The sequence below is a fragment of the Leptonychotes weddellii genome, chromosome 7 (assembly GCF_054177405.1).
Source record: "Leptonychotes weddellii isolate Sample4059 chromosome 7, ASM5417740v2, whole genome shotgun sequence".
NCBI classification, from domain to species: Eukaryota; Metazoa; Chordata; class Mammalia; order Carnivora; family Phocidae; genus Leptonychotes; species Leptonychotes weddellii.
The window spans coordinates 55068693-55084586 of NC_138375.1; the positions used below are offsets into that span (position 1 = coordinate 55068693).

Sequence of the window (15894 nt, forward strand, 5' to 3'; positions counted from 1 at the left end):
GGTGGGAGGGAGAAATGGAAATTATAGGTTATTTGATGCTATTGATCATGTGGAAAATGGTATAAAGAACATTTTACAAATCTGTCAGAGCTTTTGGAAAGAATTAGTGACAGACAACTAAACACAGAAAAGATGCTATGATTAGATTCAGAGAGTGTTAGAAATGTAGTATGATCATATTGTCCTCCTTGGCTCAGCTGTTAACATTACTTACATAGCCATAATAAATGTGAACACTTAGAATTGATTTAATCTCAAATTGTTAAAATAGTGGGTGGATTTTGAGAGAGGACAGATTGTGGTATGTACTAAAGCCTCATGTAGTATATCAGAAATTCATTTGATGTTTAAGGTAAAACAAATAAAGAAATAGTCATATAGCATGTTATTTGGAAATATGTATGTAAGTGTAGATAAGAGTTGAAAGGTACTTGGAATGGAGTAAGGTACAGCTGTTTTTTATTATACACTTTTTAATAGTGTTTACTTTTTGATACTGTTTGAATTTTTAAATGCTCATAGTACTTTAATACAAATGAAAATGATAAGAAGATTCTCTCAGTAAGAACTGTAGATGTTACATAGAAATAAGGAACATTTTAGCTAATTAGTTTCTATCTGTATTATTTCATCTTTCAAAGGAAGGTAGCTAGGAATTAAAAAGGAATTAAGCCTAACTGATAAGAGTGGCCACATGCAGAGGTCTTAGAGTTCTTGTTTGTATGTTAATGAATGTCTTACTGATTACATTAAGATCACTGATTGGAAGTAATGGTATTAGAAAATATTTTTTTTTTCCAGTTTTCCTGGAACCAGAAACATTGGATCTTTTCTTCAGTTTATATCATTCACTTCCACCACTACTATCTCAGTTAGTAAGTAAAAATCATTCATTATTTCATTAAAAAGTACCTGCAATCTTCATCTAAGGGTGGTATATATTTATTGTAAAAAGTCCAATTTATAATCTTGATTGGATTTACCTTTCACAAGAAATTCTTTCTTACATCTCCTGGGATTTATGTTGCTTAAGCTATTTGTCAGATTCTATTTATAGTCACCAGTGGATTCCATTTCATGGGTGAACCCAGAACCTTTAGCTGTTGATTCATAGCTCTTGCCCAGAGCCAGGAAAACCTGTTAACCTCTAAGTGCACCTTCCTTTCCACCCAGTCCCCATCCCTTCTTCTGGGTCTCAGTCCAGTAGTTGTCCACACCATCTGTTACCTTCCCTTTTCCTACCCTGTTTCTAACTCTTCCTCAACCCTCCATGCCCTAGGCTTGCCAGGCAGCTTCCATCAGTATCTCTGAATGAGAAACAAAGGGGATCTGCTCATTTGATTTTGTGTTCATCACTCCAGTTGTTCATTTATTTTTTGAATTAAATTCTTTTGTGTGCTTTAAAAATCTTTAAACTCTTTGGTTATATAGTAACTTTGAGAATGTGAACCCCATCTTTGTGGAACCTAAAACAGAGACCAGGTGAGATTGGAAAAAAAAAAAAAGAAAAAGTTGTCAGTTTAATATCTAAGCTTCTAAAAGTAAAGTTGGAGAATTCTGATATTGCCATTTCCTGAAAAAAGATGTTCCAGATTTAAAGTACATTAGAGTGGTGTGTTTGTTTAGATATGTTATTGCCTAGAAGGGAGGAATAGATTTACAAAAATACTCTCTCCCCTTCTTTTTTTTTTAAAAACATGTCTGCTCTCCAATCTAGGGATTTAAGGTGGTGGTTTTATTTTTTTTTAAGATTTTTATTTATTTATTTGACAGAAACAGAGATAGTGAGAGCAGGAACACAAGCAGGGGGAGTGGGAGGAGGGGAAGCAGACTCCCTGCCGAGCAGGGAGCCCGATGTGGGACTCGATCCCAGGACCCTGGGATCATGACCTGAGCCGAAGACAGCCGCTTAACTGACTGAGCCACCCAGGTGCCCCGAGGTGGTTTTAAACTGGGTTTCACAGGATACTCATGCTTCCAGGTGGTGCCAGAGTTTTAGCCTTCTGTCTTTTAACCAGAATAGTTTTATTTTTAGTTATTTAAAAACCATGGTTTCAGGTACAGTTATGTTTTGCAATAAAACAAGCTACTGGCGCTTAAAAAATTAAGTGGAAAATAACTGCTTTAAGAGAAAGTAACTAACATTTATTGGGCCTGCCCTATTATATGGTGCTTATCTCCCTTCATCCTCAAAGTGGCCCTGCAAGGTAAGTATTATTATCCTCTCTATGTTGACAAGGAAACAGACCCAGACTGGCTAAAATGAATTTCATTAGGGCAGCAAACTAAATAATGAAGCTGAGATTCAAACCCAGATGTTTTTGGCCCTCAAACCCTGGATATTTTTAATACACTAGTAGTTCCCAAACCTTCAACACATCAGAATTGCCTAAGGAATTGTTTGTTCGTTTGTTTGTTTTTTTTCCCCAATAGTAAGCACTGTGGCAAACTGGAGAACGTCTAAAAGGCCATCCTCTGATTCTTGTCACTGTTCTCACCTTTGCTAAGAAAGCCAGACATTATGTAATATATCTTAATTAAAATATTTAAATATTAACAGCCAATTCCAATTTTTTTTACGAAGCGGGCAAACAAACATGTGGACCAAAACAAAACCTATGCGGACCCGTTTGGCCTGAAAAGCTGTCAATTGTGGGCCTCTCACTTAATGATCAGACAGACTTCAATGGTTTTCAGTAGTAGAATTAAGAACCCAAGGAGTGAAATTATCTGGTAAAGTATTAACTTTTAGAAGATAACTAGACCATTTTTGTAGAATATCTAATGTTTCTAGCAGCATTCTCCAAATTGTGCCTTAACTTATTCATGGATGGTATGGATAAGATGTACTATCACCACATAAATTTGGGATATGCTGGATTAAGTAAAGTTATACCAAGTTACACTAAAGTTTTCCCACTTGCAGGGTACCACCGTACATAATGTACAGTATTTCTCAAACATATTCTACCACAAAACCATCTTTTATTTTTTGTAGAACATGTTGGTTCATGAACAGAGCTGGGCAACAGAAGCAATTGGGAGCCTTTTGAGTGTATGCATGTCTAGGTTGCTTTGGCATATTAAATATATGAAAATATATTAGAAGAGAATATACACGAATAGAAATTTTAGTGGTAGGGTTAAAGAGAGATGGGTGGTGTTGGTGATTGATGATGTGTAGCTTTCATTATTTCTGGATTCTATAATACTTTTCTGTCATTAAAATTAAAAAAAATTTTTTTTATGTAAAGACAGTGTTCCTTACGTGTGGCCATAGTTACTTTTAAAATTGAAATGAATTTTGTTGTTCCTATTTTTAGGCACTTTCATGTTTAGTTCAGTTTGCTTCTACAAGAAGGTCCTTATTTAGCAGTCCTGAACGTGCCAAGTACCTTGGTAATTTAATTAAGGGAGTAAAAAGGATACTTGAAAACCCTCAGGTATTTATGAAGTAATTTAATTAATACTTAGTATGTAGAAATACAATTTTTCTGCTGAAAGGTGTAATAAACTCGTGACTTGATTATGATTCTGGAAGGAAATATGAAGTATCATATCCATCTTCCTTAGATCTCATTTGTAGTAGAAATGGACAGTTTTTAAAAATAGATGCTTTCCTGACAGACTTCTATGTTCTTCCTTTTTTATTTTTTTCCATTCTTTTAGGTGAGTAAGAACAGAAGGTATATATCTTACGATGCTTCTGCTTTATACCATTGTGTACTGCATTTCTTTGCTTGTACTTCTTAAATTACTAATTACTTCAGAGTCATAGCTACCTTCTGAACTAGAAGACTTAATATAAATCTGAATGTTAATATTGGATTAAGTGGCTTTGAATTATGAGATAATGTCTTTTTGCCCTCTTGTGGACAAATAAGAGTTTGTAGATTTAAAAATCTATACATTAACTTGCAAAGCTTCAATAGCAATATTCATTTCAGAGAATTGCAAAGCCATGATTAGTGATTTTGGCTGCCTAGATAAAATTTTTTGTTTTACTTTTTATTTTGTTTTTGGTTTAAAATATATGTAATAATGAAAGTACAGATTTTAAGAGGTTAAATGGTTTAAGGAGATTTATCTGTCTCTTAGTTATTACTAACTTTTGAGGGACATATAATATCTGTACATAAAGAAAATGTGCTTGCTCAATAAGGAGCAATTGATTTTGTAGGTCATTCTCAGGAGTATTTTAGTATTTTGTGTGTTACGCTTTTATTTTATCTTTTCAATGTTAGCACAATCATGAAATATACATGTTTTGTTGATAAATGGGATTTTACTAATATACTTTAAAATATTTAGTTGTTTAAGTCACTATCAATCAGTATGTGGAAAATAATATGCTGATGCCAAATAATTGTCTTAATTGGGTTTCCAGCATCCTCACGTTCATGTTTCGTGTCTGTAAAAGTTAGTTTGAATATTCTATTATTTTAGAATTACAAACATTAAAAGACCTATGAGTATGAAGGATCTTTTTGTAATTTGTCCTTAATAATTAGACACTATTTTATATTTTCATGGTGTTCATGTGAATGAAATTTCTTAGAAACTCTTTCAGTATTAAACAGATACTTTTGAATTCTCTTTCATGCCTTCTACAATGCACAGTGTTCAAACTTTTGTAAAGAAAGCACTTGTGCCCAGTCTTCAAGGAGCTCTCATAGACAACTAGGGCCCTCTTTCTTGGTCTTTCCTTTTAAACCTTTCCTTCCTCAAGTTTACCTCTGTGTCTTGTAGTACTTCTTTTAAACTTTCTGTCCTACATTGCATTAATTTATTTGAATGACTCTACTTAGGGACCAGGAGTTTCTTGAGGGCACAAAGTCTGTAGGTGCTCAATAAGTATTTGTTGAATTAAAAGAAATTTCTATTTGTGTGCACAAATACCATCTTAACTTCAGTTCAGTTGGTATCACTCTTTTCCAGGGCTTCAAGAACCCATTCTGAATTTTCATCTTAAATATTTCTCAAGTTTTCTGTTGACTTCTGTTTAAGCTGCAGTGCATGCACACACGCATACACACACACACCCACGCATACACACACACACGCAAATTTTTTGTGTAATACAGTGGGTTCCCAAACATAACTTAGTCATCACAGTGCAAAGCTTCTTCTACATCCTCTACTTTGAATTTCTTATTATGAATCATTGATGACAGCATTAAATCCAGCAGGAATCATTTGTTTTCTTTCATTAATAATCTACCCAGTTGATACAGAGTACCAGTGAAAACTGGAAAACTTAATAAAATACTCTTGGAATTTTATTGATAGGTCATTAGCTTGGTTTGTTTTTAAGTATTTTTTAAAAGCCTTTCTTTTTGTCTTATAATTTAGGGTTTGTCTGATCCAGGTAATTATCATGAATTTTGCCGATTTTTGGCTCGTTTAAAGACAAATTATCAGCTGGGAGAATTAGTTATGGTGAAGGAATATCCTGAAGTTATCAGATTGATTGCTAACTTTACCATTACTAGCCTACAGGTAAATAAAAGTATATAATTGATGTTAAACAGTAGATAATTTTGAAACAATTTCTTGATAAGATTTGGTGGGGATTTTTAGTATTTGTTACTGTACTTTGCTGAAAATACTTATTCCAGAGTTTTAGGTAAAATTTCATTGGAACATATTTTATAATAAAAATTTAGAGACTATCTGAATATCTAATAATTGAAGAATGAATTGAGAAGCTATAATAAAATCTTTGTGAAGAAATAAAAAAGACTTTTTACAGATTTTTTTTTGAAAAATTCTTTTTATAAGTTTGGGGGGAGGTTTTAAAACCACATTTTCTACATGATATCAACTTTGAAAAATATTCATGGAAAGAAGATTAGAAGGAAGTACACTAACATTTTAACATTACAATAATGAGAGATTGTTGGTTTCTTCTTTATGCCTTTTTGCATTTACAAAATTTGCTATGTTAAATGTTCATTGGCTATATAATTAGAATAAAATTAATTTTAAAGCCTGTGTTTAGTAATTTGTAAAAAAAATCTTTTTAGTGATTTTGTTTTTGTAATTCTTATTCTAGGAAAATATGTCATTTTAAATAACGTTTGCTTTATTTCTTTGTAGCATTGGGAATTTGCTCCCAACAGTATTCATTATTTATTAACTCTGTGGCAAAGGATGGTAGCATCAGTGCCTTTTGTGAAATCAACTGAACCCCACTTATTAGACACTTATGCACCAGAAATCACGAAGGCCTTTATCACTTCTCGGTTGGAATCTGTTGCCATAGTTGTGAGGTATTGAAAACTAAATGTTTCTGTTGTGTTTTTATCTTTTGCATCTTGGAATTTAAAACATTTGAGGTATAATTTACCTAGTGTAAAATCACCCTTTTTAGTGAACAGGTCTGTGACTTCTGATAAGGGCATACAGTTGTAGAACTACCCTTACAGTTGGGATAGAGAATAGTTCAGTCAACCCAGAAAATTCTTTTGTGTTCCTTGTAGTCAGCCCTTTCCCCACCCTCAGCCTCTGGCAATTACTGATTTTTTGTTTTCCTGTAGTTTTTGCCTTTTCAGAATGTTGTCTAGATGAAATCATATGGTATGTAGCCCAGCTTCTTTCACATAGCATAATGCATTTGAGATTCCTCCATGTTGCGTCAGGAGTTCTTAAAATTTATTGCTGAATAATATTTCATTTTACGGATGTATCACAGTTTATTTATCCATTCACCTGTTGATGGACATTTGGGTTGTTTCTGTTTTTGTCAATTATGAATAAAATAGCTGTAAACATTCCTGAACAGATTTTTATAGGAAGATAAGTTTTTATTTCTCTTGGGTAAATAGATTAGGTGGGAGATTTCTGGGTTGAATGGTAAGTATATGTTTTACTTTAAGAGAAACTGCCAAACTATTTTTCAAAGTGGCTGTATCATTTTGCATTCCCACTAGCAATGTATGAGAGATCCAATTGCTCTTTATCCTCATCAGTACTTGATATTGTCAGTTTAATTTTAGTTATTCTAATAGGTGTGTGGTGGGACCTCATTTTGGATTTAATTTGCATTCCCTTGATGACCAGTAATGTTGAGCATCATTTTACATGCTTGTTTACCATTTGTATTGTTTGGCAAAGTGCCTGTTAAATTTGTTGCCCCCTCTTTTTTAATTGGGTTGTTTATTGAGATTTGAAAGGTCTATATATTCTGGTCACAAGTCTTTTTATTGTATGTGTTTTGTAAATATTGTCTCTCCGTCCATAGCTTGCCTTTTCATTTCCCTGACAGTCTTTTTCAAAGAGCAGAAGTTTTAGAGTTTAATGAAGTCTGATTTATTCTTTATTTTTTCTTCTAGAAGTTTTATAGGTTTAGAATTTACATTTACTTCTCTGATCCATTTTGAGTTAATTTTTGTATATGATATGAGTTAAGGCTTGAAGTTGGTTTTTTATTTTTTGTTTTTGCTTTTTTGGTTTTTTATGGCTGACCAATTATTCCAACACCATTTGTTGAAAAGACTAAGTTCTCTCCATTGCATTGCCTTTATACTCTTCAAAAATTAATTGACCACATACATGTGCTTTCTGGGTGCTCTTTTCATTAATCTATGTGTTTTTCCTTCTACCAGTACCTTGTCTTGAATACTGTAGCTTTAATAGGTTTGAAATCAGGTGGTGAGTCTTTTGCCTTGGTTTTCCCTTTTCACAATTGTTTCAGCTCTTTTACTTCCTTTGCTTTTGCATGTAAATTTTGGATTCATTTTTGTCAGTTTCTACCAAAAAATCCTGCTGGAATTTTGACTGGGATTGTTTTAAATTTGTAGATTAATTTTTGGGGGGAAGAAGTGACATCTCAGCAGATCAAGTCTTTAGTCAGTGAGCATGTTTATCTTTTAATTTATTTAGTTCTTTGGTGATTTCTTTCCTCACTGTTGTATGGTATTCAGCCTTCAGATTTTATGTATGTTTAATTAGGTTTAATTAATTAGATTTTTCTGGTGCCTTTGGAAGGTGCAGTTTTTTAAATGTCAATTTCCAGTTGTTCGTGGCTAGTATATAGTGATACAGTTGAATTTTGTGTATTGACCCTGTATGCTAGGACCTTGGTAAACTCATCTGTAAGAGGTAGTAGCTTTTTTTGTGTGTGGTTTCTTTGGGACTTTTGTGTATATAATCATGTTGTCTTCAAATACAGAATTTTCATTTATGTTTTATTTCTTACCTTCCAATCTGTTTGTCTTTTGTTTCTTTATCCATGATAGGATTTTTATTTAACATAAAATGTATTTGTGGTGAATAAAAGCATATCATATTCTAATGTTGTCGCGCACGCTTGTTCTTCTATATTTGCAGAGATAATTTAGATGATCCACTGGATGATACTGCCACTGTGTTCCAGCAGCTGGAGCAGTTGTGCACGGTCAGCAGATGTGAATATGAAAAGACGTGCACTCTTCTTGTACAGTTGTTTGACCAAAATGCTCAGAATTACCAAAAGCTTCTACATTCACCTTCTGGGATAACTATGGATAAGGCAATTCAGGAAGGTCAGTACATTTTATATAATCTGTAAATGGTATTATGTTGAATCTTAGGTAGTTTCGTTAGTCACTTTAATAATTTTGCTGCTAATGGTTTTTATGTATTCCCCCAAATCCTCGTCCTCTAATAAGCCATTAATTTTATTAACCTTCTGGGTATTTTGGTTGCTTGATAGTCAAATTTCAGTTCTCCTTCCAGTTCTCTGGAATCAGTTTCAAGGAAAGCCGATAATGGTATTTGAGTACAGTTCATTAACTTGTAACTGTCTTTTAACTAATCATGTTTCCTTCTTTGCTATAGTTGACTGTAAATTCAGAGCCCAGTTTTATCCAATAAAAAATTGTAGAAGACCTCATTATGGTTTTGCATTTGTGTATTAGCCTTCACCATGGCTTTGATTTATTCTTATATTTTAATTCCTCAATTTCCTCATTATTTTTCTTTAATCGTTTATTGAAGGAGGATTTATTTATTGCTGTATGTCCCTTTAAATCCTTTCAGGAACATAGCAGGGAATAAAATTAAGTAAATACATTTTTCACATTTTAAAAAAATGAAATGAGTATGAGAATGGAAGTGGCTTTATATATTTCTAATAGGAGACACTTTAATTATAGTTCCAGAATGGTTTTTTTTTTTTCTTTTATGTTTCTTCCTTTGATAGTTTTGGAAAGGGAATGGTAGAGGATGAGAGTCACACTCTCAATGATTTCCTATCTAAACTCTTTTTAAAAACAATTGTTTAGTAGTTAACCTTATCTGCTTCAAATGTTTTCTCTTATTAAGATTTCATTATTTATAAATTAAATTGAGGCACAGTATTTTTTGCAGGCTTTAATCTTTTCATGATTGATTTCTTCTTTCAGTAGAGTTTTGAATTATTAAACATTAAATACATACAAAAGGTTATTTACATATATTGAAACATAGTGACTAGCAATAACAGCACCATCACACAAGCTTAAAGAATAGGTCAGTATAGGTATCTGTGTTGTTCCCATTGTTCTCTGTCCACATCTATCCTTCCTACCAGCAGAAAATACTTGTAAACTTGAATTTTGTGTTTATCAGTTGGTGCCTTTTATTATTCATAGTATTATTGCATATATATATATATATATATATGCAATTATTCCTCTACAACTTGCTTTATTATTTTTTTTTCTTTCAGTATTGCACTTATGAGAGTGTGTTGATGCTGTGGCTATATTCCCTTCATTTGCATTGCCACTGTTCTCTATAGTTTGAATATACCAAATTTATTTATGCATTTTTTTGTCAGTAGATATTTGTGTTTTTTCTGTTTTTTTGCTAATAAAGTGAGTGCTGCTGTAAAGATTGTTATGTATACCTATTGCATAGTTTCAGTAGATGATGCCAAAGCAGTTTACAGAGTGATTTACTACTTTACATCCCACCCACCCTGATCTAGGTCTTTGCCAACAGCTCATAATGTTAGACTTGAATTTTTACTCTTGAGGTAATATATCTCATGAGTATTTTAGTTTTTATTCCCATAATTATTAATGAAGTTTAGTGTTGTCTTATGTTTGTTGACTATTGTGTCATTATCAGTGATATATATATACATTTTGTTCATTTTCTCCTCACCATTTGGATTATTAGTTTTTCTCTTTACTGATTGAGTTCTTTATGTATTTTTGACATTAATCCTTTAGTTACTTGAATTGTAAATATTGTCCCCAAGTTTGTGATCTGTCTTTGCATATCACTTTAATGTGTCTATTCTCTTAGTTACTTTTCATACCAAACTTTATTTGAATTAATTCACCTAATCTTTTTGAAGAGGTAATGTATGCACATCGTCTAGAAAAAGGACATTAAAATGTCTTCTGTTTCAATTCTGTGATCTGTCCTCTTGTTCTTCACGCTAAGTAGCAATTCTTACTAGTTTTGCGTATATTTTCAAAGTTTCTGTATGCATATACAAACAATTATGAACTTATAAATTCTTATCCCCCTTTATTTACTTTGGATGTGGCATACCACCCTTAATGTTCTGTTCCTGCCTTTTTATCTTCATTTAACAATGTATTTTATAGCTATTTTCAAATCAGTATACAGAAAATTCTAGTTTTTTTATAGATGCATAATATTTTATTTTTTGAATGTATCATACTGTATCATAATTTATTTGACCATTCCGTCCACCACTGAAAGTCATTTGAGTTGTCATCATCAGCTATTAAAATTAATTCCATATAGATTAACGACATACATAAGTCTTTTTACATGTCTGCAAGTATATATATAAGATAAATTTCCAGAGTGGAATTACTGTTGGGGAAAGGATAAACTTTTATAGATACTGCCAAATTATTCTTGGTAAGGATTATGTCAGTTTACCTGTCCATCAGCTCTTTGGGAGTGTTTCCATATTGCCTTCACAGGATAATTTACCAGCCTTTTGAATTCTTAGCAATTCTGTAGGTGAAAAATGGTTTTTCAGTATAATTTAACATTCTCATATCAGTACAATTAGGCATTGCTTAAATTTATTTAAGAGCTATTTAGTCATCTCGTTCTGTAATGACCTGTTCATTTCTTGGCTCTTTTTATTGGGTTGTTGGTCCTTTTCTCATTGATTTTTTTTTTTTTTTTTTTAAGAGCTCTTTGTATTTTAGAAAAATGAGCTCCTTGTCTCTGAGAGAGTTGCAAATATCTTTTTTTTTTTTTAGTATATAGTTTGATGAATTAAGTTATTCACAGCCATGTAACTATCACCACATTCAAGATAGAGAACACTTCCTTCACTCCAGATAATTTCCTCGTGCTCTTTGATCCCTTTCCCTGTCTCTTGACCCAGGAACCATGGTTTCTGTCACTGTAGTTTGTCTCTTTTAGATTTCTTTATAAATGGAATCATACAATAAGTAGTCTTTTGTGTTTGACTTTGCATAGCATAATGTTTTTGACATTCAAATATATCATGTATATTAATATTTTGTCCCTTTTTATTGCTGCATAGTATTCCATAGTATGACTTTACCATATTTTATCTAGTCACTGTGTGATGGACATTTGAATTCCACTTTCAGTTTTGGGGCTATTATGAATTATGGTGCTATGAACATTTGCAGACAAGTCTTTGTATCTACTTAAATTTTTATTTCTCATGGGTAAATACCTAAGATTGCTGGGTCATATGAGAAATGTATGTTTAATATTATAGGATACTGCTATACTGTTTTACAAAGTGTACCATTTTTCATTCTCATTAGCAATGTGTGAGAGTTTCATTTGCTCCACATCTGCATCATGATTTGATATTCTCTTCTTAACTTTAGCCATTCTACTGGGTATCTAATAATAGTGTCTCATTGTGGTTTTAATTTGCATTTCCCTGATAATGGTTGTGTGCTTTTTGCCCATTCATATATCTTCTTTTGTGAAATGTTTGTTCACATATTTGCCCAATTTTAAATTGGGTTGTTTGTTCTTTTATACGTATTCTTATTGGAATTTTAAGAGTGTTTTATATATTCTATATATAATCTCTCTTTCCAATATATCTTTGCAAGTATTTTCTCCCTGCCTGTGGTGTATCTTCTTAACTATTTTTCAAAGAGCAAAAGTTTTAAATTTTGATGACCTGCCTTTTCAAGTTTTTCTTTCTGGCTTGTGCTTTTTGTATTTAAGAAATCTGCCACCCAAGTCACAGAGATGATATTCTGTGTTTTCTTCTAGAAGTTTAATAGTTTTTAGCTATTATGTTTAAGTCAGAACCACTTAGGGTTAATTTTTGTGAATAGTGTGAGTTAACAGTAAGCCTCCTCCTCACCCCATACAGTTATATAGTAGTTCCAGCACCATTTGCTGAAACAATATCTTTTTCCCTGTTGATTTATTGTAACACCTTTGTCAAAATCAATTGATTATAAAAGGCTGAGGTTTATTACCGGACTCTATTCTGTACCATTGATCTATATGTCCTTCCTTATGTTAGTGTTATACTGTCTTAGTTACTGTAACTTTGTAAGTCTTGAAATCAGGTAATCTAAGTACTCCCATCTCATTCTTGTTTCTCAAGACGGTTTTGTCTGTTCCAAGTCTTTTGCCTTTCTATATTAATTTTAGCATCAGCTTGTTAATTTCTTTAAAAAAAATCTCACTAGAATTTTGATTGGGGTTGCCTCAATCTATGCATCCATTTGGGCAATCTTAACAGTATTGAGTCTTCCAGTTCATGGACATGGCATATTGTTCCACTAATATAGTTGTCCCTTAATTTTCTTTGCAATGTTTTATTGCTTTCAGTGCACAGGTATTAAAAATGTTTCACTAAATTTATTACTATATATTTTTGATGGTATTGTAAATTTTATAATTATTCTCTGCTACTCTATAAAACCAGAATTGATTTTTCTCTTTGTGTCCTATGATTTTGCTAAATTTACTTATTCTAATAGCTTTTTTGTGGATTCTTCTGGATTGTTACATATGACATGTCATCTGCAAATAAAGACAGTTTAATGTCTTGTCTTCATGCTTTTTATTTCTTTTTCTTGCCTTATTCCACTGGTAGGACCTTCGGTACAATGTTGAATAAAAGTGGTGAGAGTGGATAGTCTGGCCTTGTTTCTATTTGTACATATAAAGCATTGAGCCTTTCACCATTGATGTAGGATGTTATCTGTAGGTTTTTTAAAGGATGTTCATAATAAATTTGAGGAAATTCCCTTCTATTCCTCCGGCTATTTATAATGAATGCGGCATTTTTGTTTTAATGCTTTTTATCCACCTATTCAAATGAACTGTTTTTTCTCTTTTTTTACCAATATAGTGAATTACATTGATTGATTTTTCTGTGTTAAACTAGCTTTATATTCTCAGGATAAATCCTACTTGGTTATGATATAGTTTTCATTTATATAGGGTTAGATTCAGTTTGCAAAAAAAAATTTTTACTTTATATTGATGTTCATGAAGGATATTTGTCTGTAGTTTTATTTTCTTGTGATGCCTTTGCCTGGTTTTGGTAACAGGGTAGTACTGGCCTCATAAAATGAGTCAGGAAGTGATTCCTCTTCTTTCTTTATCTTCTGAAAGAGTTTGTGGAGTATGAGTATTATTTCTTTCTTAGAAGTTTTATAGAATTCACCGGCAAAGTCAGTGGTGGGCCTAGAAGGTTTAGAATTACAAATTTGATTTCTTCAATTGATATAGGACTATTCAAATTTTCTGTTTCTCCTGGGCTTAAATTTAGTCATTTGTATCTTTCGCGAATTTGTCCTATTTTTAAATTTTTTGGAATAAAGTTATTTCTAATATTCTGTTATTATTCCTTTACTGTCTATAGGATCTGAAATGATGTTCCTTTCGTTCTTTTTTTTTTTTTTTTTTAACTGAAGCATACTTGACGTAGAACATTATTAGTTTCAGGTATCCAACATAATGATTTGATATTTGTATATATTGCAAAATGCTCACCACAGTAAGTCTAGTTAACATCTATCACCATACATAGTTATAAAATTACTTTCTTCTTGTGATGAGAACTTTAAAATATCTACCCACTTAGCAGTTTTCAAATATGCAATACAGTATTAACTATAGTCACCATGTTGTATATTCTATCCCCATGACTTAGTTTTCGACTGGAAGTTTTTAACTTTTGACCTGTTCACCCATTTTACCCACCCACCCCTCATTCTTTTTTTTGTTTAGTTTTTTAAGATTTTATTTATTTGACAATGAGAGACACAGCGAGAGAGGGAACACAAGCAGGGGGGAGTCGGAGAGGGAGAAGCAGGCTTCCTGCTGAGCAGAGAGCCGGAAGCGGGGCTGGATCCTAGGACCCTGGGATCATGACCTGAGCTGAAGGCAGACATTTAATGACTGAGCCACCCAGGCGCCCCTCCTCATTCTGGACATTGACAGTTGTTGCCTTTTTTTTCTTTTCCCCTCATTGACCCCAATTAGATATTTATCAATTTTGTTAATCTTTTCAAAGAACCAACTTCTAGTTTTATTGATTTTCTTTATTGTTTGTTCATTTTTTTATTTCATAAGTTATTTTAGCTTTATTATTTTCTGCCTTATACTATTGATTTTATTTCATCTTTTTCCTGCCTAATTTTAGATAGAGATTCCACATCTTTGAGTTTTAGATTTTTTGTATTTTTCTAGTAGAAACATTTAAAGTTATGAATTTCATTGTTAAGTATTGTTGTAGCTGCATCTCATGAATTTTGATATTTTTATAATCACTTAGTTAAAAATGTTTTCTAATCTGTATTTCTTTGTTAATTTATGGAATTTGAAGCATGTGTTTTTTATTTCCAAGTATTTGGGGTTTTCTTAGAAGTTTTCTTATTGTTGCTGATTTCTAATTCTATGTTGTTCAAAGATTATCTTATAGGATTTCAAACTTAAAATTTATTGAGACTTGTTTTATGACCTAGCATATGGTATGTCCTGGTAAACATACCATGTACACTTGAAAAGAATATGTATTTTACCATTTGGGAATAGCAGTTTATAAATAGAAATTAAGTCAAGATGGTTTTAATAGTGTTGTTCATGTATTCTTTGTCTTTACTGATTTTTGTTTTGTTTTGATCTATTTCTATTATTTATAGGGAGAGCTGTTATAATCTCTAAATAGAATTGTGGATTTGTCTTAGCTACTTTTAATTGTCAATTTTTGCTTCATATAGATATCTATAATTGTTTTGTCTTTCCTATTAAAATCTTTCATCTTGAAATCAGTCTTACCTGATATTACTGACGTCAGTGCCTTCTTATGCTCTCTGTTTACAAAGTATATCCTTATCCATGCATTTACTTCCAGTCTGTCTGTGTCTTCATATTTAAAGTACCTCACTCTTAGTATATAGTTCTTTCTTTTTAAAAAAAAACCATTCTGACCATCCTGTCCTTTAATTGGAATATTTAGTCCATTAACTGAATGAGGTGGAGGAGGACTACCAACTCAATACCTTGTGAACCTATTTCCTTAGAATAAGGTTCTTCATATCACACTGATGTCTGTATTAAGGCCACAAACCATGTGAGGTCTGACTTGAGGGTTTTTTCCTCCTCCTACCTAATGTTAAAGTCAAGTCAGACAAGTTTCTCTGTTGTCTTTCTCTGCCAAGGGCAGGTTTTTTTCCCCCTCCAGTTCATTTTATTCAGTAAGGGTGTAACTGTGTCTCAGCTTTTGTTGGGCTCCTCACATTGGACATGCCCTGGCTTTGTCCTTTGTCCATCAAGGAGAAACTCGGGTTCTCTAGTTTTTTCCATGCTTATGTCTCTAGATTTTAGCCCTCACATCATTTTGGCCTTTGAGGATTTATTTTACTTTCTTATTAGCTCAGTAGTACATTTGGTGTCTTTGTGCACCTTAAGTGC

At 32.4% G+C, this 15894-nt stretch overlaps 1 protein-coding gene across 8 annotated transcripts in view; it reads left to right on the forward strand.

The window, feature by feature from the left end:
* Nucleotides 1-15894, forward strand: part of RANBP17 (RAN binding protein 17) — a 310785-nt gene that overhangs the window by 29103 nt on the left and 265788 nt on the right. For 7 of the 8 annotated variants that reach the window (XR_014146975.1, XM_081826302.1, XM_081826303.1 and 4 more), the window contains 5 exons: nt 802-875; nt 3324-3443; nt 5353-5499; nt 6100-6272; nt 8332-8525. Coding sequence is in view for 7 of the 8 variants with exons in the window: in XM_081826302.1 (XP_081682428.1) it covers nt 802-875; nt 3324-3443; nt 5353-5499; nt 6100-6272; nt 8332-8525 (708 nt within the window). In the remaining variant the exon portion in view is untranslated. The remainder of the gene's footprint in view (nt 1-801; nt 876-3323; nt 3444-5352; nt 5500-6099; nt 6273-8331; nt 8526-15894) is intronic. The other variant, XM_081826304.1, reaches the window with a different exon arrangement.